The 25,897-nt window shown below is 35.7% G+C and overlaps 1 protein-coding gene and 1 non-coding gene across 12 annotated transcripts in view; both read right to left on the minus strand.

The window, feature by feature from the left end:
- Positions 1–2,830: 2,830 nt before the first annotated feature.
- The window catches only part of LARP4 (La ribonucleoprotein 4), an 80,530-nt gene continuing 57,463 nt past the window's right edge, over positions 2,831–25,897 (minus strand). For 3 of the 11 annotated variants that reach the window (XM_056798250.1, XM_056798252.1, XM_056798248.1), the window contains exons 9-16: positions 23,237–23,449; positions 22,716–22,819; positions 19,515–19,745; positions 18,147–18,195; positions 17,413–17,571; positions 9,089–9,210; positions 8,464–8,638; positions 2,831–7,680 (exon numbers count right to left, since the gene is read on the minus strand). In XM_056798250.1, coding sequence (XP_056654228.1) covers positions 7,354–7,680; positions 8,464–8,638; positions 9,089–9,210; positions 17,413–17,571; positions 18,147–18,195; positions 19,515–19,745; positions 22,716–22,819; positions 23,237–23,449 — 1,380 coding nt within the window. In that variant the 3' untranslated portion in view covers positions 2,831–7,353. The remainder of the gene's footprint in view (positions 7,681–8,463; positions 8,639–9,088; positions 9,211–17,412; positions 17,572–18,146; positions 18,196–19,514; positions 19,746–22,715; positions 22,820–23,236; positions 23,450–25,897) is intronic. The other 8 variants (XM_056798256.1, XM_056798258.1, XM_056798254.1 and 5 more) reach the window with 3 other exon arrangements.
- Positions 21,129–21,327, minus strand: LOC130454838 (small nucleolar RNA SNORD97). The gene has a single exon (XR_008912631.1). It is a non-coding gene; the product is annotated as a small nucleolar RNA SNORD97 (small nucleolar RNA).

Genomic DNA, 25,897 nt, shown 5'->3' on the forward strand with positions numbered 1-25,897 from the left:
TTACTTACGTCTGGATTCACACTCCCATTTATTCTCTCTCTGGAAGCAGATGACCCTTTTTATCATGAGACCTTTGGGATTGCTTTGGGTCACTGTATTGCTGAGAATAGCTGGAGAAGCTGCTATTCAGTTGTTCATTATAAAGTATTCCTGTCACTTTACAATGTTCTCTCCTGGTTCTGCGTATATCACTCTGCTTCAATTCATGTAAGTCTTTCTAGGTTTTTCTAAACTTTCTGCTTGCCATTTATAGCAGAATAATATCCCATTATAATTATATCCTGTAACTTCTTCAGTCATTCCCCAAGTGATGTGTATCCCCTTTCCAATTCTTTAGACTCACAAAAAGAGCTGCTTTAAGTACTTTTGCACATATTGGTCTCTCCTTTTTTTTCTCTTTGGGATACAATTTTGGTATTGCTGGATCAAAGGGAATGTACTGTTTTATAGCCCTTTGGGCATAGACAAAATTCCTCTCCAGAAAGGTTGAATCAGCTCACAGCTCCCCCAAAAGTGCGTGTCTCAATTGTCCCATCTCCTTCAAATTTTGTGATTTTCCTTTTCTGTTATAATAGTCAATCTGATAGGTATGGGGTGGTACCTCAGTTGTTTTAATTTGCATTTCTCAAGTTAATAGCCCACACTTGCCTTTTAAAGAGTTAATTCCAAACTTGCAGCTCTGTAAAACTAACAATTTCTTTTCCCTCTCAAGGGCTGAGCTCTAGGAGTTTCTTTTGCCCTTGCAGATGGTAGCACAAGTATTTGCTTTTTCTTCTCCAAATGAACTGCTTCCCATTGCTCACTACCTTTTTGTTGCTTTAAAGAAAATCTGGTGACCACTAATCTTTGTGTGACTTCTGCTGCTGTCAACAGATTTTGAGAAGAGTTGGATTTTTTTGGGGGAAGCAGTCAAGAGATCATTTTAATGAGGCTGCAGTGGAGGGTTGTGATGGAACAGTGAGGGGCAGACTCCATTTGGTTAAGACACAAATCCAAGAAGTAGATTTAACTAGTTCCCTTAAGTAAGCATAGGTTCAAAAACAGGAATCCTCCAAATAGATTAGAAACATAAATCTAAGTATATTCCTCAACATGAGAGATAAACCCAAAGGGGAAAAAACCCTGAAACAGGAAAGGGGTGTTTTTTGGTAGTGGGCAACCTTAAAATGATACTCCAGTGCTACATGGGGAAACAACCTCTCTATACATTGGTAAGTTAATGTCACTAACCGTATTATTTATTATTTAACTCTTGTTCCAAGAACCACTTGTCCTGGCTCTGGAAAAACGTTACACACAGGCACACTTTATGGGATCCTGACTGGCCATCTGGCCCTTCCCCCCCCCATCACTCCCCTCTATGTACTTCTCACAACCCTGTTTTGCATTGGCTCTTTCTTATTTCCAAAGTTTTGGAATCCTTGGCTTTCAAGATCCAGGTCAAACGGCACTTACTGTGGACAACTCTTCCACTTAAGGCTAACTCTTTTGCGTCTTCCATGTGCAGACTGCATCTCTCACTTAAGGTTCTTAAGTGCTTGAAGCAGGGACTGTTTTTGTTCTGTATCTGAAGGCATTTAGTACAATGCCTGCTTAATACTTTTTCTCCCAAAACCTTTACTATTCCTTCTACTATTTAGAATCCTCCAGAAGATTCAAAGGTAAACATCCTAAAGCGATGTCTAAAATGGGATTTGTCTTGTTCAGTCTTGAAAAGAGCTGAAGAAAAATTGCTCTTTTGGTGGATTGCTGAGACACTTAAAAGTTTGTGTACAGACCATAAATGAAAAACATTATTTTAGTACAAAGTGCCCCACTCCCCCTTTTTCTTTGAGGGTTGTTTGAATTTTTACTTAGCCTTAGGCTAATTTAACCATGAAATGTGTAGCCTAGCAATACACGGGCAACACTTAGTTGGGGGAGGGTATCTGAAAATATAGATGCTCTTGGGATTGACTAATGGAACAATTTTGGATAAAAAGTATAAATGAAGTATTTCCAAACTGAAAAATGACTGCACAAATCGATGTGGGGAGGCTCACAGATATAGGATTTTTAAGGTCATATAACATAGTCCACTCATCAGTTTTCATATTTTCTCAAATGACGAAAATGTGGCTGAGCTTCACCAAGGTCAAAAGTGTTAAATGGCAGGCTTAGGATTCAAATCTGAGTTTGACTCCTAATCTAGCCATTCAGCTAGATATTGCCCAACATGAAAATTCTCTTGGGATTCCCTCTAGCATGCCGCATTTTCCCTAGATACCTTTTGCAGATTAGAAAACTGGTCATAATGAACTTTATGTGACTTAGTGAAATTATGTAGGTGGCTTGGCCTACCGATTACCTAAATGCTTAGTTATACTTGGTGGTGTCCTTTTCATCACGCTATAAAGCCAATGGAGAAAATGGTTAGGAAAGAACGTGGCTAAAGTATTTTGCCCCAGGTCCTGCAACTCATAAGGGATCCCCATTCTATACCCCAACCCTAAGCCTTCACTAATAATGGCTAAAACACAGCAGTTTCTCATTAAAGGCCTAACAAATAAATGAAGAGTAATGACATCTCTCTATCACTTTTCATATGATCTCGGGTCCTTTGCAACTCAACTAGCAAATGTCTATTTTTAGTGGGGTCAAAGTTTTATGGGGGCGGGAGGGGGGTAGGGAAAAAAAGCTAAATAAAGTGGCCATAATATTTCCTTTTCTGTAATGTGCAATGAGTGGCATTGCCTGGCCCTGTGTGACATACTTAACTGATGGTGACTAAGTACAAATAGCAATGAGAAGTATGGAGAGATAAATATAACACTGCAGAAAAGGAAACCAGTTTTGTTTTTAAATCAGCTTTATTTTTTCTAATTTTGTGTTATTTTAATTTCCCATAGCACCTTGGCAATGTCAAAAACAAAAATACAAATACATGGATGTAATCAGTTTAACATTTAAAGCATGAGCCTATGTCACACCATATTGTTTTGGACAGTCTTGACAACAGGAATAAACCAGAGCAATGGACGAAGTAGAAGCCAGATAGTTGGTTCTGTTTTTCTTCCCAACCCCCCCTCTTCACCATTTTGTTAAGAGATGTGAATGCCAAGGGAAGTCTGAATCATCTGAGGAGAAAACTGATGGGCACACACATATGGGCATACACACATACATATGGAAATACATATACATATGTATCTATATATGTAAACATACATGTGTGTATATATAGAGATATGTAGTCATCTATTTTGAGTTCAATAAAACCAAAAACAAACCTCTTTTAATGTCTGAGTTGCACTTTTGGAAATTATCTGCAATTGAAGAATCATTTGAACAAGACCTCAGTTCTTCAATGTCCAATTTTAAATGGTTACAGATTAACAACCAGATGAATTTTCAGAATGGATTTACCCCCAACTATACACTAAAATAAACCCCCTTTATCACCAAACTCTGAAAATGTCCAAATTCAGAGCTAATCAAAACGGAAACTACTATGTACCTTCTTTAAAGGAAGCCCAGACTACATATAACATACACAATAAAGCATAAGGTGTTTAGATTAATGGCAACCAGGTTACAAGGAAATACATATAAAAAAACCCCCAAAAAGATCTATTGCATATCTGTCGTAGTTATGAATTTATAAAAACCTATTAGAGGCAATTTCTCCCCTATGGGTATTTCTGTTGCATCTTATCTGTAATAAAATGGTGCATTTTACCCATTTGTATAACACGCCAGCACAAACATTGCAGATTTAACCCAGGTGACTGCTCATGTGTGTCAGACAGTAAAAACCAGTGGACAATGAAGCTGACAAACAAAGCTGTAAGGCTGTAACTGAGAATACTACAGTAATGTATTAAGTTATTTTTAAATACTATTCTGTTCCAGCAACATCCTTCCTGTTCCTCCTTTCCAGTAGTTATAATGGGTTGCATTACGCTTCTGTATCTACTGCTAAAACTGCACCTTGAAACCTTTCACCAAGCTTAAGTTGGTTACATCTCTACCAAAACAAACAAACAAACAAAAAAAGGAATGTAAGACAATACACTCAAGCTACCTTAATTTTAGGAATCAGAAGAATCAAAAATGTATATGCTAACATTTGTTCACATGCAAATTTAGCACATAACACAAAACAAAAACAAAACCCCCTGAACAATCTAGTCTTCCTTCAAAGACTGGATGGGGAAATAATTAGCCATTAAGATCCCATGGCAACTATTTTTGAAAACCAGTGTTGAAATTTGCTAAAAACTGAAATTGCGTTTGCTAGAGGAAAAACTAGGTGTTGAAGGAAACTGAAATGGACAAGACTAAAAATGCAGAAGGTTTCCATTCCTTTTGAAAGGAAAGGGGAAAAAATGAAAGGTGAGGAACTTGCAGGAACATTTGGAGAATATGAAGACAGCTTACTTCAGCCAATCTGTGCTATGTGCACTTCATGCAACAAGTACTGTAGGAGTAAATTCATGGTCACGCAGAGATTTAGTTTTCACAGCTGCTTGCATTTACTTTTAGCCCCCAAAGAAAGAAAATGGGACCTTAATATTTATGTTCAAGAACCAAATAAATATGGTGAATTCCCTTCATCTATTAGCTATAGAATAATGCCAGAAAAAAGTCAATAGCTTCACACATGTAACAGGCATCACTGGACAGAGACTTTAATATGCTGCTATGAAATAAAGGCTACATACTGAGTTTCTCAGTGCCTCACTACAAAAGGTACTGATTGCTCTAAGAAGCTGCAATAAAGTAGATTTTTAAAAATCCCATCAAGCCCTCTACTTTATGATAGTCCAGAATGCTGAAGAGCTCTCTTGATGCATTGCAAGCACTCACTGATGGCCAATCCCTCTGCCGGTTAGAAATGTACTAGACAAAACCAATGAATAAAAAAGCAAGACTCAACACATTGGCCTCACCAACTTGAATTCCTCAGAACAAGTTCTTTCCATTTGTCATTCGAATTAGGACATCTGCAATTTTAGAAATTAGGTGGCTTTATAAGCACAAATACATGTTTTTACTTAACAATCCATACACAGCATACTGGCAAGCCTAAATCTGTGAATACATTGTAAAGGTTATTTCTCAGTTTGAGTGCAATAATTAAGTTTATAATCTATATCAAATGATTTTATAAAATGTTTATTCTCTGAAACTCAATGCAGTTCACAGTGTTAACACTTTCAAATGTTTGCCATTTCTTTGCCATTTCCACCAAATGCAGCATTATCTAAGTAAACTGATTAAGCATTTTTACCATAGATGTGATCAGTGATTATCATTATTATTTTTCTTTTAAAAAGAACCTAAAACTTCCCCTAAACTCAGCACAGGTAGTTTTATTGTATGTTTTAGTGAATAATGATTCTTAAAAATTATATGTAGAAAGGAACAGTTTTAAACTGCATAAATATATTATACAGAATTATCAAGCCGTTAAATCAAAAGCAACTGCCAAGCTGAATAAGTTACAAAGAAATGACAACTCTGGCTTATATATATATATATATATATATATTTATGTATATATATATTTATATTTATGTAAGAAAAAAAGATGTGCAGTATTTTTAAAGTGATTTGTTAACAGTTACCTACTAAATAAGATCTCCAAAGGTTAACCAGCTAAAGTTGAAAAATGAAAAGTTTCACAGTAATGTAATTTTACCTCCACTTACATTCATTCTAATGTCATCACTAGTATATATTACTAAGATGTTTACTGCATATGTCACGACGGTGCTTTCCAGTGTTTACAATTTACAACTTCAATTTGTACATTTGCAATTCACTGAAAAAGGTACAATTTTTACTTTTGAAAACTATTCCTAAAAAGAAAAAACTTTTATACAGAACTTTGAACTTGGGGTCTGACTTAGCAGATTAATGCGACATGGTTTTTTTCCTTTTTATATTTCAGTCGTTTCCTGTAATTACGAGCACATAAACTCATCTGTTCAGTGTACAACAGAGCTGCAAATGTAGACAATGAGAACCTACACAGGTTATTTTTTTAAACTACCTTTCTTCCTCAGTCTTTCCTCAAAAACCTAAAATTTTATGACCTCCTGGTATATGTCAAGAATTCTGGAAAAAAAGAAATTTTGTTGGGGGGGGAAGGATGCAGGCATTGTATGCACTGTAAACAGAAAAGTTCTCCCCAAATTATAAAAATTTGACTTCTACAGTACTTAACACTTTAAAGAATTAGTTACAAAGCCTTATCTTTAGCAATAACACAAATTACTGTAGGGGCGGCCTGCCCTTCCAACCTGGGTCTTAAGTATTCAAATACTTGAACAAAGCATTGCAAAGTGACGAGCAACACTTATTTCAGAAGCCATGTTTAGAACACACCTACAAGTAAGATCTTATTAGACCTGCCTGCCTAATGCAATGAGAAGCACACACAGGCCTATCATAGGTTGGGGAGAGGATGCACAAAGAACAACACTGAAGCAACAAAAATGAAAAGATGTTATGTTTCCCTTATTGGGGAAAGAAAACAGGGTAGTTTTAACCCCTCCAGTCTACCAGACCTGAAAGCACAGGTCTCAGACCAAGTTTTATATTTATTTACTTTCCCACCCCCACCCCCATTTCCTTGAGCTTCAAACTTATTCTGACCTACAATCAGATCTCCAGTAAATTCAGTTAAAAAGCTTATTGAATGAAATATTAGTAAGGTCAAAAGACAGACTAAATTTCAAGCTGGAAAAAAATTCTACTTAAGTAGTACATTCAGTTTTTAAATCAGTTACTAAGTTATGACAACAGAATTGGCTGTAATCTGTCATTCTGGCACATACACGCAAACACACAAACCAAGCACGCCAGCCAATGATCTGATTTGCAACACAAGGCCATATAGGCAAAAACAGCATTCTACAAGCCTAACTTTAAATAGATAAAAAAAGTAATTTCTAATTTTACAGAAATGCTTTGTCAAAAAATATTTTCTCTCACTCCCTCACCTCCTCCTATACTGAAGGACCTGTAAATATGCATTTTTCCAGCTAATTTTCAACCCCCAAAATTAATTTCAGGCAGGAAACCTTGCAAATTAAAGACAAACAAAAATACAAAAATTATAATATTTATATATATATATTTATACTGATTGGAATCCTCCAGCATTTTAAAATCACTTTAGAGATGAATTCCGGGATTCCACCTTTCACAAACTCCAAAGATCCACAACGGTTCAGGCCATACTTTCTCTCCTGTCTCCTTCCTGGCTATATACCCCCTCCCCTCCAACATAGCTCATTAATCCACAGTTCAAGTTTAACTGAAAGAGATAGGAGTTTTGAACAGTTTTTTTTTGTTTCTTTGTTTTTACTTTGGTGATCTGGGTGGCACATACTGCTCTTTGCCATTACGCCGAGTTACTCCCTGAGGTGAAGATCTATGGCCAAATTGGCGTCTCTGTTCCCTGATTTTTCCAGCTGCACCTCTGGGAGTTGTATTACCACGGAAGCCAGGATAATCCTTACTAGCTCTTCCTTCTGGCTTTTCATGCGACTTCTCAGGAACACCATTCTCTTCATTTTTGGCAGGTGACACAACATTGGAACGAAGCTCTCGTAGTGGCTGCACAGGAACTGAAGGAGGCTCCTTGGGGGGCTTCTGGCAAACTTCAGCGTAACTTAACTTCCGGGGCTCCTTTGTGATGACAAAAGACCAAAAAAATTGTATGCTCTAGACTCGTATAAGCAAGTACCAAATGAGCTAAAATTAACTGCGAAGATGATAAAATAACCCCTAACGTTGGGTTACTCTACACAGTTTGGCCTGGAGGTCTCATCTAGAGCAGTACATGGATCCAAACTACCTGCTTCCACACTATTTTGTGTTTACAAAGGGAACCCGAGGACAAGAAAGGTAGGGATTCTAGGTGGAAAGTTTCAATCTATTCCTCTAAGAACTACAAAAACCACAGTAAATGTGTGAAACTTGTGTGGTGAGATCCTATACTTAGGAAAGTCAGCACTCAAATTTACTTTAAATCTTCTATAGAAGGCTCCTCCCAGGCTTCCAAAAAAGTAGTACAAGGGTCAGTCACTGTGATAGGGTTGAGAAATATTCCTTAATTGCATGAGAACAAGAGCCAAAGTAACTAAGTTCAGGAACTAGGAAACAGAATAATTTCTCTGTTCCTACCACAAAGCAAAGATTTGAAGTATTGTATTCCTCCACTATGATGAACTTTTGAGGTTGGGAGGTGGCAGAATGAGTTCCATCCTGGATTCTTTGTTCCCAAGTAACCTGTTCCTTGAACCTAACAAGGGGTTATCTTAATTTTGGAGCCTGAGGGATGGTAAAGAAAGGCACTCTTTCCCCACATTTAGTGAATAGTACAATACTTTAAAATCATTTGTAAAATTTCATGTTAGCTTAAAAGTCTCATCTCAGGACTACAGAAAAAAATGAAACTATTTGCCTTACCTGCACAGCAATAGCTGTGGCCACATTGACATTGCTACAGGGTGAAGTGGTGTTTATCCTTGGTGGTTTTGCAGCATTAGGGGAACAAGATGGTAAAAGCGGAGCTGTCTGGTCAGAAACATCCTTCTTGGTAGGGCAAACTTCCACCAGATTTTTTTCCTGCTGAGTTGTGCTACTGAAGAAAGGCAAGAGTTCAACAGGGCTTTATGAAATTATGAAGCGCTTACTATCCTCCTAATAAGCCTTATTAAGAGGAAAGACCAGAGGCAATCCTGATACACATTGTAAATGGTCAGAATATTTCAGAATTTGTTAGGATAAAATCATAAAACTAAAAGAAAATGAGCTTCTAACCCAGATTTTACATTGTTTTCAGCTGTACTATTTTTGTAGATTGTTGAAGCTAGAAAAGAGTAGACCTACATACATCATGTAGTACAGTGCCCCCATTTTACTTTAGATTTTAAAATGTCAAGGGCACACATCTAGTTAAGCCAAAGTCTGGACTAGAATACCTCACTTCCAAATCTGAGATTAAATTCTTTTAAGATAACAAAAGAAAAGTCCCCAACACATTCTTTGAAACAAAACAAAAACAACAAATAGTCACTTCTTAATTTTGTACCTTAACACAGGAATCTCAGCTATATTTGGAGAACTTGCATTCAAGCTTGGCAACTGGGTATTGTTGTCTGTCTGTCTTTCCTCAGAAGAAGTTGGGCAACTAGCTGGAAATTCTTTGTTCTCCTTAAAGGAAACATATTAAAAAGTACAAATGACATTGGAACTTTAAATGTTTTGTTATGTGTAATCACTATTAAGAATGTGGTCTCTTGGGCATTGAAAAAGAAAAGAGTAATGAGACAATAATAGGGCTTTATAACAACAAATGATAAAGTAGAAAAGAATAAAAATTATTTGGAAAAAGATTTTGGCAGCAATATAACAGTATAAATTTAAACCTTTATTGATTTATACAGCTTTAGAAATGTCTTTTTTGGCTTTCTCTATTATAATTATTTTAATTTTAATAACAAATTGCCACAAAAGTTTTCTAAAGTTATATGATCCATATTGTCTACCTCTCTTCTTCCCTCCCCATTTCTAGAGCTGACAAGCAATTCAATCTGGATTATACACAGAAATAGATTTTAAATGAATGTGAAATAAAGTAACATAATGATGGCCAGGCAAAGGCCCAAGAAGAAAGGACTTGATTATTTACCAGGTTTGCAAGGAAATTCAAACTGTATAAAATATTGTTAATGAAATGGGTATGACATTAAACTTTTTTCCTATGAAGAACTGATATAGCATCGATAGACAAAATCCAAAGAATCCCAAACTGGATTTACCTAATGTTTTCTTTTTCTTTTCTTTTTTTTACCTAATGCTTTCAAATAGTAACCTAACTAGTTTTTTTTTTTTAAACCCATACCTTCCATCTTTGAATCTATACTGTGTATTGGTTCCAAGGCAGAAGAGTGGTAAGGGGTAGGCAATGGGGGTTAAGTGACTTGCCCAGGGTCACATAGCTGGGAAGTATCTGAGGCCAGATTTGAATTTAGGACCTTCCATCTCTAGGACTGGCTCTTAATCCACTGAGCCACCCAGCTGCCCCCTACTTAATTAGCTTCATCACTGCTGATCCTCTGGCATAAGTGTCGGTAAGAAATTAATAAAAGCACACAGTTAAGAATAAAAGCAGAAATGATGGTCAACTATAAGTACCTCCCAACAAAACAGGAGGCTCTTGAAAATGAAATAGAATTTGTACTGTACAAAAATCAGTCTGATCGATAATCTTCAACTAAAAGTGATTTTAAAAACACTATGATCAGGAAAGCAAATAAACAACAAGATTTTTTTTAAAATTTAGATTTTTCTAAGTCTAGAAGTAACCTTATTTATATACAGGCTATATAATTTTATTAACTTACTCAGGAAAAAAAAGTAGGCAAAATGACTTAAATGAGAGTAGTTAGGTTACCACTGAGACCATAATCTTATGAGGAAATTGAGCCAATAAAGAGCAAAGTTCATGGTTTCAGTGTGAGATTTGGTTACTGTATTACCTAAGTCAAGGATGTCCATTATTACCATAACTATTCATTATAAGACAGGAAAAAAAATTGAGGGAATAAGCATAGGCAAGGAGGAAACAAAACTAGAGAACCAATTAAAAAACTGGAACAACAATTTCAGTAAAGTTTCAGGATTTTAAATAAACTCTCACACATCATCATCATTTTTGTATATATAATCAACAAAACCAAGTAGGGAAAAAAAGAAAAATAATTTTAGTGAAAATACAGATAGTATAAAATATTTGGGAGTGTACCTGCTAAGAAACACATAGGAACTATATGAACACAACTGTAAACACTTCACAAAGATCTAAATTACTGGATAAATATTATTGCTCATGGTAGGCAGTCAATATAAATTAACAAAAGTGATAATCTACCTAAATTAATGAATTTATTCAGTACCACACCAAACTACTAAAGAATTACTTTAGAGAACTAAAACAATAAAATTTAGCTGGAAGATTGCCAAGGGAAAAAATGGAAAAAGGGGCAGGTGGCAGTAGGCCTAGTACAAAGATATAATTGTAAAAAATAAATCAGCACTGGGTAAGAAATAGGTTAATCAGTGGAACAGATATGGTACACAAAATACACAGGAGCAAAAGGACACCGTACTGATAACAAAATTCCCAGTTATTTGGAGCAAGAATTCACTATTTGATAAAAACTGTTGAGAAAACTTGAAAAGTAGTTTAGTAGAAATAAGCACAGACCAACATCTTAAAACTCAAAATGGATTTATGATCTAAATATAAAGGGTGAAATCAAGCAAACTGGCAGAGCACTGAAGAAACTGACCACATCTATAGGGGATAGAGGAAGATTTCTTGTCCAAACATAAGAGAGAAGTTCAAAGGAGTCAAAATGGATAATTTTGATTATGGGAAATGAGAAAGTTTTTGCACTAACAAAACCAATGCAGGTAAAATTAAGAATTGGGAAAAATCTTTGTGGCAAATTTCTTTGAAAAAGGTCTTATTTCTAAAACTATAAGAGATTTGAACCAAATCTATAAGAATAAAAGCATTCACCATGAAGGATATGATTAAGCAGTTTTTCAGAAGAAAGGATCAAAGTTATTAATAGCTATACTACATTAATTATAGCTCTCTATACTTGGGGAAGAAGTAGTTCATCAGAGCTGAAGAATACTGCTATTCTAAATCATTCTTTAGGGCTGAGATATTTTAGCCCCTGAAAGGAATGAAGAGATAGCTCTTTCAGTTCTCAAACCTCTCCAAAACAGAATCATGTATCAAAGGCAAAGTAACTCCAGCTATTTCCATGGTCCAACATATCCAGATTGTAAAAGATTAAAATAAGCAACCCCCACCCCCATCCCGCCAAAGTTCCCCAAACCAAGGAACTGAAGCTCACTTAACTCTGAATTACCTAGCAATCCTCTCCCTACTTCCCACCCACTAGTAGATAAGACATACAACAAAATCTGTCCCTGTCCCATGCTGCCCTTTCACTCTTATGCTCCAGGATAAAAGGAAGTAGGCTTGGGCCTCAAAAGCAAGCTAGGCAACCTTTCAATTGCAAAATATTGCACTATAAAGTTCTGAATTACTGGCACCACGAGAACTAAAGAACAGAAGGAGTGGGAAAGGCCACCAGGGCAAGACCATGAGTATCAGGAAGTAAGCAGTAACCTGAGGGAAAGAGATCCAGACAGCTCTGACTACTCCACAATCACTTGAGTCAGAAACCTAGACAGGTGAAATTCTAATTACCCAGTGTGGGAGAAGCCCCCAAGGAAACCACAATAGGAGAAGGCAAGGAGTAAGAGAATAAGGGTCTCCCCCTCCCACTCCCACCCCTAACTGCAGGGGCAGGAAGAGTCAAAATACCAAAGACTCCAGAAAGAAATCTTAAAAGACCTAGAACACAAATAGTCAACAAGAAAAACAGGAATAGTAGGAAATATAGAACTCATATCTAAAGACAAGAACCAATAAACAAAACCCTAAAGGGAAAGGGGTAAATCCTAATAAGAGGGGTTGGGGGTGAGGTAAAGAGAAAAAAAATCAAAGTAAATGAAAGAACATAGTACTGCATTAATAGCAGGATAGGGGAAAAACCCCTAAAGCACCCACTTTTAGAGACAGGTGGAAGAAAACTATGAACTAAACTCTTCTAACTTTAAATTTTAAACAATGCAACAAAATTTAAAAAATAATGGAATAAATAAGAAAACAAAACTATAATCAGATGAAAATATATTAAAAACCCCAAACCTCAAACCCAATTACCAAAGACACACACACAAAATAAAACAGGGGATGGGAAACAATTTACTATGCAATATGTGAATCCAAAAAAGCATTAGTTGTCAAGATGCCATCAGAGATGAAGCAAAACATTTAAAAAATAAAAAGGGATGAACAAGGAACCTATATTGTACTGCAAGGAACCATAGACAATAAACCAATATTAGTAATTAACTTATATGCTCCAAGTGTCTTAGCATCTAAATTCATAAAGGAAACATTATGTAAGTTTCAAAAAGCCATAAAAAGTGAAATCATTCAATATCCCACCCATTAGTTTTGGATAGGCCTAACAGAAAGATAAACAAAAGAGAACACATAGAAAACACCAAAATTCTGTAAAATTAGAATTGTGGAATCTTTTAAGTGGAATAGCAAAAGAATCTACATTTCTCTACCACATGCAATTTTTTTTTATAAAAATTGACTTGCAATAAAATATTGTAAACAAATGTAAAAAGGCAGAAATAGTCAATATACCCTTTATAGACACAATACAACAAAAACTAACAAATATAATACAATAAAAATTAAGTGAACAAACGCCATCTAAACGGAAATTTAATGAAATCTTAAACACATGGGTCACAGATATCAAATCTCAAGGAAACGTGTGGATACTACTCAAGTGCATGATGCCTCAGTTTCCCTCTCTGTAAGAAAGAGTGCACCCAGCTCATACTCTTATTTCGGAAGGCTTGGGGGCAGAGCTTAGTGTCTCAGCCTTAACCTCATCTTGGTCCCTATGCATGAGAAGCAGGCAAGTTGCTTATAGAGCTTGCAGACATTGATCCCCAACACTGCAGGGAACATTAAAGTGGAGCAAGCTCCTTGGAGCTCATGGGGATGGGAGATGACCTAAAAAGATTCATCCATTTGGTCATCTAAAAATGGCTATGAAGTGCCTATAGGAGCACAGATTGGAGGATAGGGAGGCAAAGACGTTGGGGGGAAATGTAGCCAAACTAGCTGTGGGACAATATCTGGGAATTATTTGTTCTTTTGAAATCATGTGACTACCAATTACAAAAGGAATGGGGATTGTTTTCTTGTCTTTAGAAGCAAATGACAAACATATCACTCATCAAAAAAAACAAACAAACAAAACATTGAGTCTAAGTACAAATCCATAGAAACAATGAATAACTACATTAAAAAATGATAATGATGAGAAGTAGCTTTTTCCATATTTCAAAGTATCTATCATAGTTAAGTAGCTGAGTCAGAATTCCAATTGATTTTCTGATTCTAAATCCAGGGTCCTTTCCATTTGTACATTTTAGATTTGAGATCTCTAATGCTTCCTCTCGGATTAGACCTTTCCACGTAACTCTCCAGCATGCTCCTACAACCTGTTCCCTTTACTCTTATTATACAATTCAATAACACTTCTGGCTACAAGGTACCGCCGCTTCCCCTTATCTCCTCCCCTCTCAGACCTCAGGATGATTTTTAGCTGCTTCATTGTTGCATTCTCTACAATCTTAAATTCCACTTTCTCCTTAGTCCTCCCCATCATACTCATCAACCATTTTCTCCATATCTGTCTTAGAATCTGTAGAGTGACTAGAGAAAGAGAATGAATCGTATTGCCTAATTTGGCCCTTCCTGTTGTTTAATGATCTTCCCATTCATCTCTGATAAACTCCTTAGTACAAAACCAATAACATTACTAAAGACCTCTCTGTTCTGTAGTGTATGCTTCTCATTAGGCTCCAGCAATAGGTAAGAGTGTGGGCAGTTGGGTGTCTCAGTGGATTGAGTCAGGCCTAGAGATGGGAGGTCCTGGGTTCAAATATGGCCTCAGACACTTCCCAGCTGTGACCCTGGGCAAATCACTGAACCCCCCATGGCCTAGCCCTTACTGCTCTTCTGCCTTGGAACTAATACACAGTATAGATTCTAAGATGGAAGGTAAGGGTTAAAAAAAAAAAATCAAACTGAATAGAGGAGTGCTTCTCCTACTTTACTAAGACTAAAGAACTTTCCTCGCTTCTGGTGGCATTTTAATTAAGAAATCTGATCACATGACCGAAGAAGGCCAAATTGGTCTAGATATCAATAATAGTGTATAATAAAAATAGAAATGTGGCATTAAATGACAGAAAGCCAACCTCATATTGAGCAAGATTTTGCCTCAAATCCCATCTCTTGACACATATGGGGCATTCTTTGTAATCTGGGGAACCCTCTAAAACTTTTAAGTTGCCGAAAACGTGCCAACATGCAATGGGAGAGGTTCCTTATACCAATGAAATGGTAGTTAATGTTTCAGTGCTGATGTATCTTTAACATCATTTGGCCATAACATTGTTCCTATGAAATTAAACTGCTCTCATTATATTTTGCCTAACATGCTTTTACTGAACCAGTTAATGGAAATAGGTCATAGGTGAATATTCCATAGTTTAAAAAACAGAATCCTGGGCCTTATTTGCTTTCCAGAGGACTCACCAGAGTGTTCTCTTAAATCGCAACCCCTTAGTGAATCAGATATGTGACTGGCTTGTGTAGTTTGAATTTTTGTACATTTCTATTACTTGATGGGAGGTATTTGTCTTTGGAACATTCAAGACTGCCACTGCATATCATTTTTCCTTTTGATCTTGTGTACATATACTATTTTAATTCCTCAGTAGGCCCTATACAAGAAGTTCAACAGTGATGAGATGTGAAATTAGTAACTATCTAGTTAGAAAGGCAGTGTTATTAAGTGGAAGGAATCCTGGCTTTAGAATCAGAGGGCCAAGGTTCAAATCCTGCCTCTGCCATTTATCTTTATGACCATAGACAGGCCAGTTAACCAATCTGGGTCCAAATAACATGGAGGAATTGGACTAGATGGTCTCTAAGGGCCTTTCCAATTCTAAAATGTTGATCATTTTTAGAGAGGAGTGAAAATAATGGTTAAAATTGATTTTTTTTTTTTTGGATCAGACTCCCCTAGGGTAGGGACTTATGGACTAGAGTAGTCAGACACTGAGATTGAATGACTTGTCCAGGTCTTCCTGATTCTGGAGGCAGCTGAACTAGGTTGCATTTTATGCATAACCATGCCATGAGAAAACAAATTGGTCAGTACAATCTTATACGACAGGTTAAAGAAACATTAAGGAGAATGTCAGAACTTCCTTTTATTTTATTTCATAGACCAAATTTTTAGTCACTGTTAGTCATTTCACTAAATGAATATTTAAGAAAATGTTAAGAATCTCTCAAAAGTTTATTAAAAGTAATTAATGGGAGAAAAAAAAAAGTAAACACTGGGGTGGGGGGGCAAAGGTAGCTAGGCAGCACAGTGGAAGAAAGCCAGGTTGGAGCCTAAAAGATCTGGAGCTAAACTTGGCCTCAGAAACTTCCTAGCTAAGTGATCCCGGGCAAGTCACTTAACTCTAATTGTCTAGCCCTTACTGCCTTTCTGCCTTAGAACCAATCAATACTTGGTAATGATTCTAAGACAAAAGGTAAAGAGAAAGGAAAATTAAAGTTCATATCTTAAAAATCTAGGTCATAATCAAATTTTGTTAAATAATTATTTCTTTTCGGGGGGGGGGGGGGGGGGGCGGCAGCAGATCTGGGCATAATTTCCTTAGCAAATAGCCTTTGTAGATTTAGCTTCCTAATTATGTTTTCAGTTATCTTATATATAAAATAAAAATGAGTTAACATTCTTGATTCAATGGGTATTTGTGAAAATGTTCTGGAATTATGTGGAGGAGCTGTAAGGCAGTAGGCTTGGAAATTAAAATTCCTAGCACACCACTAGTAAAACTAATAAAGGAGAAGAGTTAACTTCTCCCAATACAAATGCTTTTACAAAGCAAGTTAAAAAAAATTAAACTCAATTGTCTTGTTTTTTATATAACAAAGAAGCAAAATCTACCAAAGAGTTAAGTGTTGGGTTACATAACTGGGTATAATTTCTGATGTTCTTTGCCTGGGGTATTCAAAAACATTATACCTTGACAAATGCCCTAAAAAACGCGAAGAAAATTCAAAGGAAAATCCTGGGATGTCAACTAATTTGAAGTGAATCATTAAAGCAATAAGCTCTGTATGACTAACAGTAATTACAAAAAAACAAAGCAAAAAACTGAAATTAAAACCTGATAAATGATCAAAGTGTGGCCCCAACATCTCTGTCCATCCTTATCTCATACTGATTCCTTGTATGTTTCAGCCTATTGTGATCCTTCCATCTTTCAGGCTTTGCCAGTAGCTGGAATTAATTTTCATGTTCTGCCCTCTCCTTACCTATTGTGTTTTTAACTCTAAGGGTCGACTCTGGTGCCATTAACTTCATGTCAATCTTTTGTCAACTTATGCCCCTTAATGAAGTGCCCTGTATTTAATTTTGAATAGGATCTCTCTGGGACTATTCCTTTGTACTTACCTAACTGTATCTTGTATCATATGTATTTTATTTTTGTGTAAGTCTTATATTAGATTGTAAACATTTAAGATTAGGGAGGGCCTGAGAAATCTGTGACAACCTTGTACTGAAGACAAATTAATTGAATTTAATTGCTACTAACTTGATTGAAAGATCAGAGAAAAATAATTGTTTGGGATTCTATACTAATTACCTTTTCTTTGGAGATTCCCTTAACAACATCTGACATCCTGCTCTCCAGCGCAGGTTCACCTTGTGTTCTTGATGAGCTACCGGGCAAAGGAGGAAAATTGGATGCTAACAAATCAAACTTTGGTGTAGGAGTCTTTGTTTCAGCTATAGGATGGGGTCGCTAGAAGACAAAGATAAGAAAGAGAGTTCATTTGTATTAGAATTTACATAAGTGGCATTCAAACACTAACAATAGGAAAATGGTAGGTAAAACAAACTACAGAGCTACCCAATAGTCACTCATGCAAGTACAATTTTAGCCTGCTTGATTAAATGTCACACTAGTCAATAATACAAGGAAAAACAATTTTTAAGTCAAATAAATAATGAATATCATATCACTTATGCTGGGACTTCCTATTTACTTATACCTCATTTTTCATCTTCCTTGAATTGTAAAAAATAAAAATGAGTAAAACAAAACAACCCCCCTATAAAAACTAAGAAGAGACTTAGTAAATATAAACTTTAGAAAATATAGACTCACAATTAAGGTGGTTGTTTTTATATCATTCATTCAAGAAAAAAAAAAGAGAATGAACAAGGATCACTTCAGATTGCTGACATGAAAACAAGCAGTCTCTCTACATAAGAGTAGAAATACATGGAAATCATAATGGAATCTTTAAACAGAAGTAACCCAAGTCTCAGAATAACAAAATCTAAATCCTATCCAGTTAACATAAGGTCACTTACTGAAATTCTGTCTTCTTCTCGACGTCTCCGGCCTCTGAAAAGATTTCTCCTTTTAAAGAAGAGAGAGGGAGGGGGGAGGGAGGGGGAAAGACCAAAAGATGTGGAGATGGAAGAAATGACAAAGAAAGAAAGGGGGCGGGGGGGGGGGGGGGGGGGGGGGGGAAGGGAAGGGAAGAGAAGAAAAGGAGGGAAAGATGAACATCCAATCACTAGATACTGATTTTTAATAGTATAAAAGTGATATTAAAATACCTACCCCTTTAAGATCTAATATCCTACTATAATTTTAAAACGACCCACAAGCAAAATAAGGTATATATGACTCCTGAGGGAAAATTTTAAAAATCAACTTCTGAATGATGCTTCTAGTTCTATCCTCTGTAACCAAGCAGAACAAATCTCCTTCATAAAACAACCTTTCAAATACCTGAAGATAAATAGTGGATTGGTATTATAGTCCTTTCAATTCTACCACAGCAAACTTTTGAGGATTTCATTCATCCTGAATGATTTATTCTGGGATACTTTTAAAAGCATAGTAGTGATACCCTGAAACTTTTGCTGCCTTAAAATGAACAACTATGTTTATCACTATTCCAAATGCAGCACCTCCCTAAGTCGGATATCTAACCAAAACCAGATACTCCCTCCCACAACACACAACCATAACAAAAAAAATGGCACCACCCAGTATTGGCAAGAACAGCAAATTATACATTTCAAGATACTGTCAGAAAAAAGAACTAAAGCACCTTACCAAATACAGGTAAAATCACAACCTAGAATCCAACATAAGTCAAAATATTAATCTTATTTACAAAGGGATATATATATATATATATGACACCACAAAGAACATGAAGTTTAACACCAGTGTTAGCCTCCTCATACAATTACCATGGTTAGAACGAGCCCCCTACTCTACTTGAAATCCTCTACTATAGTCCCTATAGAGCCTATAGGCTAGGGTAATTCCTCGAGTACGAAGGGCTCCATTGATGTGTAATTAAAGCAGACATTGTCAAGACACACTGATTTCTTTTGCTTAATTATACAATAATGTTTTTTTAAAAAGTCACCATAAAATAAAAACAAAAACAAACAACTCCCTAAATTCTATATTGCTCCAGTTTTTTGGATCCTATGATTCCATTACTATAGGGAACTCTTGGTGCAGGAAACCCTTACCACAGCATACTAACAACTGACACTTAATTACTCAGGATCAGAGAGAGCTAATGTGTATTTATAAAGCAAGACACAAACATCTTTCTGGATCTGAGGTAGTTTCTCCATTCATTAAGCCACCATGTCTCTCAAAAACTATCACCTCTCAGTAAAATGGGAGTTTTGCAAGCATATTCTTACCTGCCTCTACCAACACCATAGTCACCATTCTGCTCCATCTGCGATGTGGGAGACTCCTTTGGAGATACTTGTTCTTGGTTCCCAGATAGTGTGTGATTATGTCGTTCAGTCTGAAAGTTCCTTGAGCTAGTTCTGTTCAATGGTCCATCACCTAATGACACTGATCCAACTACAGTCGATCCTTCCACTGAGTGTTCTGAACTACTAGATGACCTAAAATGAGTCTTCATGCTATTAAAAACACAAGATTGCATATAGATAAAAAGACACCATAAGAGTCAAAAAGTCTGTTCTTAAAAGTACCCAACCTGTGATTTTATACAAATCAACTGTAAATTATGCAAATGTAACAAAATCTTTCTCAGGTCACAAACACACAAAAAGAATGAGAATGTCTGCTACCAATAACAGATGTGCTTTTTGGGAGAGTGATAATGTGCTAGACCCGCAGTATCTCTAAAATAAAATGGTGTGTCCTTCTGAAGACATTTTTAGCTCTAAAATTTTACAATGTCCTCTATTTCCTTTTCAAAATTTAAGAGACAGGCAGGGCAGCTAGGTGGCTCAGTGGATAGCCAGGATTAGGAGGTCCTGGGATCAAATATGGCCTCAGACACTTCCTAGTTGAGTGAAACTGGATAAGTCACTTAACCACAACTGCCTAGCCCTTACTTCCCCTGCTGCCTTTGGACTAATATATACATTGATTCTAAGATAAAGGTAAGGATTTAAAAAAAAAATTTAAGAGACAATGGAGAATTTCCCAAGCTTAAGACTTAGAAGGCAAGTAATAAATGCTTGCAGATTGATTCAGGTAAAATTAAATAACCTTCCCCAAGCCTCCTATCCCCATAAAAGCCCCAAACAACTACTAGAATTGCAGAGAGGTATGATATCAAATGAAAAGGGCACTTAGCCCTGAGTTAGAGGACCAGACTCAGTTCTAGCACTCTTGCATAAACTAAAGTTTCTTCCAGATCTAATATTTTATGATCTTATACCATAAGATAATTTATATGCATTTACTACTAAAAACCTACAGTGTACCAGTTTCATTATTTTACTTGTTAATTCTCCAGAGAGTACTGACTAGTGAAGTAGTAAAAAAGGGAGCTTATACAATATTGATTTTCAATATCTACAACACAAGGGATTTCAGAAAGATGACTTTAATATAGCATACCATTTCTGACTGAAAGTTACTTAGCATAAAATGTATCTGGCAAAACAGCAAATTATGACCATGTCTAAGTGAAATGGTTACTGCCAAGGATGATGGGAAATAATTAATATAGCACTATAAAAATTCACTAATACCTCTAAGGAATGAAGTGGATTAAAAATATATGGCTTAAAAAACTTGTCTACATTTGTATAGAGTACTAGAAATACATATGAAACAATGTCTAGAATTATACTTAACCAATAAAGTATCATTTTAAGGATAATTTCTTAAGTCTAAATGTTTCTGAAGTTCTAAATGTCAACTATTACATAAGTAAAGTGATTTATATATTCCTTTAAATCACTGTCACTTTTTATAGCTACGGTTACTAGTCTTATCTGGATAAGACTTCTGCATCATATTTTGACAGAGCCAGTAATGAATTTTAATAGCCCTCAGATCTCATAATCTTACCCGTCATTGAGAAGGACACACAATCTCAGTCTAGGCAGGAAAAGAAAGAAAAAAAGACTTAAAAGAAAGGAAGAAGAGAAAAAAAGAGGAGAAAGGCAAAAGCACAGAAATGCCTGGACCTTGAAAAGTTAGTCCTGTTCTCTCTAAGCGCAACTTTTGATCATCATTGGGCCATAGGAAATAAAGAAAAGCCTTTTATCAAAGCTCCTCATGCCAAATGATTATGATCTAACCTCAGATGTAAGCTCTTAAAGAATAATAATAGAAAAGAAACCTTAATTTATATCCCATGTGGTAGAATCCTTTTATAATAAACCTGGCATGCAGGATTAAGTGGATCCTCAAGGTTCTTCCCCCAAATAAATGAATTGGCAAATTTTTAAAAAGGGGTTGGGTAGGGTGAAGAGATGTCCTGTCTTCATTCCCACTCATTTCTAGTTCCTTGGTTGTATGTTGTCTGGAAATCCCCCTCCAGTGGTTGAAAAGTAATAGAATATAAGAATTGAAAAGAATGAGAGTGTGCAGGTGGGAAATCTGCCACATCTGAGCTACATTCTCAGCATCCTTTTAAATTACATCCTCATTTTACAGAAGGATGCTTGGGAGATAAATTTGGCTGAGACCTTACACCACAGGGCTCTTTTTTTTTGGGGGGGGGGGGAAGGAGAAAGTTTGTGCTTTTGGTTAAGTGTTGCAGTTGTGAGTCTCTGGTACTTTTGCTCTGTTTACTTGACTGAAGAACCTCCCCCCCCCCCTTTACTCTCTCTTTTAATTTATTATTAAAATTCCTACATATTTTTCAATACTAGGAATATTTATTTATTTTTACTCCAATAAGAGCCAGGCCCAGACACTTCCTATCTGTGTGATCCTGGGTAAGTCATTCAACTCTCATTGTCTAGCCTATACTGCTCTTCTGCCTCAGAACCAATACACAATTAATTCCACCTAAGATGGAAGGTAAGAATTTTTTAAAGAGAGGAGAGAATAGGGGATTTGAGAGCAACTGCTAATTGATGTAGAAGAACTCTGAAATAGCTTTGTTGAATGGATTCCTTTTTGCTATTGATCTTTTTAGTATTTTATGAAGTGCAAATAAAACTGTAAATGCAAACAATCACCAAACAATAGAAAGTCAATTAGGCAAGTCAATGTTGCAAAGTTATGGGGAAAAAACAAGACACCAATGATGGCTATTTCTACTTCTTTTGTCTATTTCTAATTCTTTTGTCAAAATCCAATCAAGAAGCAAGAATTATCAGGGCAACTAAAATAATATTCATTTTTGTTAAATATCAAATACTACTCTACTTGTCCTAAATGTGAGTGGTATGATTTGAGAAATTAATAGCCAGGATAACTTTCACATAACTTTGCTTTAATGCTTAAAAAATGTATCCCTATGCATCATGTAAAGGGGATGCAAACTTTGCTATATGTAGCATCAAGATTCTGGACACAGAAACATTTTTCATTTTGACAACAAAAAGCACAATCTTCTGATCTGCTTGTGGGCCTTTGCCAATAATAGTTTTCCACTTCACCTCACAATATATTCTTACCGGTTTCTATGGAATGGTCGACCTATACTCAAAGCAGCAGCATTTGTTTTATAAGATCCTGGTGAGTTAAAGCCATTCACAAATCCACCATTGGGAAAAGGGGCCTAGAAGAAGATTAAGATAGTCAAGCTACTACAGTAACAAGTTTAGTAACACTCTTAGTTCTGAAAAATCAAACATTTCAAATGTCTTGCAATATGTGCCTCAGATGTCAAAATCCATCAGCACTAGATTTATTATGATAAAATGCCACTATTTTACTGCTTATTTAATGAAAAGATAACAGTTCCTTCATCATAGACTCTGAGAACAGACAAAATTTGACTACAGCAAAGGTTTAATAATATTTTCTTCTTTTACCTTTTCCCAAAAGGCTTAAAAGAATGAAAATATTAGAAGTAGTAGATTCAGAATAGTGTATTTGGAACACTATTTGAAAACCACAAAATGGCTTGGCAAAAACTATTATTTTGAAATCTCACATCAAGTAAAAATATCTACTGTTTTATGAAATTACTTACCAGTGGCGTTTCAAAGTAAGGTGCAGGGTTTGGAGACCAGGGCTGAGGCACAATACTATAAATTGAGTACTGCTGATGAGGGCTATATACAGGCTGCATAAAGAGTGGGGAGGCGAACTGTGCTTGTGTCTGAACTGGTTGAGTATATACAGTGGAATCCATTATGCGGTAACCATTCTTTGCAAAAAATGTATTGATGGCTTTAATCCTTGCCTAAGAAATAAAAAGTACCATTGTTATATTTATAGTAAAGGACTCTTAAAAATCCTCGAAATTGAGTTGTTACAGAGGTAGTGATTTGAGAGGGTATGGCTCTCTATCCTTAGACTTACCTCTGCTGCAGGCATGAAAGGCACTAACTTCCTGAGAAGTAAGAGTCAGCTGAGATGTCGATAATTAAATAATTAGAATTGCCTTGTAAACTTCACTGGCTCAGTTCTAATATTTTCTTTCTTTTTTTAAAAATTAAAGTTAGGTTCTTTTCCTCTATAACTTCAATTACTCTTTCCTTTAAAATCCTTAATATCCTAACTACTTTTTAATGCATATTTTCATATTAATTTCTTAAGGTCCTACTTATTAGGCTCTGACAGACTTTTGATTATAGACAATTTTATATAACTAAAATAATGAAAAAACAAAACAAAACAGGTGCAAGCAAAACATTCTTCTCTAGTAAAGGAATACATACTTAACTTTGTTGAAATAACTAGAATATTTGCCAGTAGAACTCCAGCCACTGCCACGATCTGATTATAACGCAGGAAAAATAGTTTAAATTATAATTATTATTCTAATTATGTTTATCTGCATTTATGCAGTGGAGAAAAAAATGACTAAGGCATTTTTTAGTAAGCTAGATGCATTCATGTAAGCTGTTCTTTCACAAAGAGGTTAAACAATTTGCTCAGTGACCCAACTTACTGATGAGATGAAAATCCCTGTCTTTTTCAGGCTAGTTTTTCTATCACAACACAATACAACATTTGCTCAGAAGTTATTTGATGGGACCCCCAAAGGGAGGTAGAAAGAATGAGAAATTCACTGCTATTTTCTGCTTTGATTTAAGACTATGTTAGAAAACAATGACTAAGAAGAAAAGTAGAGTATGCTAGACATGGGAGCCAGGAAGGTCTGGGTTTGAGTTTGACCTCCCATGAGATCCAACGAAAGACTTGAGCAAATCACTTAACGTCTGGGTTTGCTTCTTCATCAGTAAAATGGAACTATTCCCCTGTGGTGATGAGGCTCAAATAAAAATTAGGTTTAAAAAGTGCTTTGCATGTCAATCTATAAGCATTTAGTAAACATCCACCATGTACAAGGTCTGGGAATTACAAAGAAAAAATCTTTGATTGGGGTGGTGGTGGTGGTAGTGTGTGTACTCATGTGCATGTGTATATTGGAATAGTTAGGTAGTGCAGTGGGCTTGGAATTAGGAAGACTCATCTTTATGAGTGCAAATTTGGCTCCAGACTCTTCCTAGTTATATGACCCTGGGCAAGTCATTCAATCTTGATTGCCTTGGTTTCCTCATATGCAAAATGAGCTGGAGAAGCAAATGGCAAACCATTCCCTAAAATAGGGTCCCATAGAGTTAGATACAACTGAAACAATTCAACAATAAACATGAGTATAGAATAAATACAAGGCAGTTAAATAAAAATTAAGCTGTACTTTTTGAGTGCGAATAGTTAGTAATTATTTAAATCTCAGGGCAAACCTGACATAAAATTGCCTCAAAAATCAATTTCACTTAAACTACCACCCCCTAGCAAATACAGAACAAAAGAGAAAAGTTCATCAACACATTAACTGAATCTCACAGTTATATGCAATGTTCAATACCTCACAATCGCTTACAGAAACCTCCACAAAGAAAAGGAGGTGCATTTTCTAATCTCTTCCCTGGGGCCAATCTTGAATACTTCAAGATTCAGAAAGGCTTAAAATGAGGAGTTGGAGCAGAATCTTATGCTTCAGATGAACTAAAAAACTAAACCAGAAAAAAACAAAACCCCCAAACCAAGAGTGGTGATTATTTCAGAGAAGACTACAGCAAAAACAGACATGTCAAGGAAACAACCTAAGTACCATGGATCATTACCATATATATCATTACATTGTATCTACACCTAAATATTTAAGGGAAAGATTAATTGAATTACAGGGGAAAAATGGACAGCAAAACTACAAATGGGAGGAGACAATGTCCTGCTTTTAGACCTAGAAAATCTAATAAAAAAAAAAAGATAAACAAGAAAGAAGGTCCTGAATAAAATTTCAGAAAAACAAAAGATTTTAAAGAAATTTTAAGATAATTAAAGAACTCTGGCAACTACTGAATGGGAACAAGATGAAGTTTACATTATTCACTTCTGTGAAATGTGCTATTTTTTCCATAAAAACATCTCAGAGTAGAAATATTAAACAAATCAGTTACTGATCATAATGCAATAAAATTGTATTCAGTAAAGGAAAGGCCTTTGAAGAAAGAACTTGTGAAACAAAAAAAAAAAAAATCACACAAGCAACAGAAATTTCAATAACAAAAGACAACATACTTATATGCAGTCCTTTAGGGAAATTTTATATTTCTAAAATTTTCATTAAGAAAAGAGAAAAAAAGTCAATGATATGGGTGTGCAACTTAAAAACAAA

Source organism: Monodelphis domestica, chromosome 5, assembly GCF_027887165.1.
Source record: "Monodelphis domestica isolate mMonDom1 chromosome 5, mMonDom1.pri, whole genome shotgun sequence".
Taxonomy (NCBI): Eukaryota; Metazoa; Chordata; class Mammalia; order Didelphimorphia; family Didelphidae; genus Monodelphis; species Monodelphis domestica.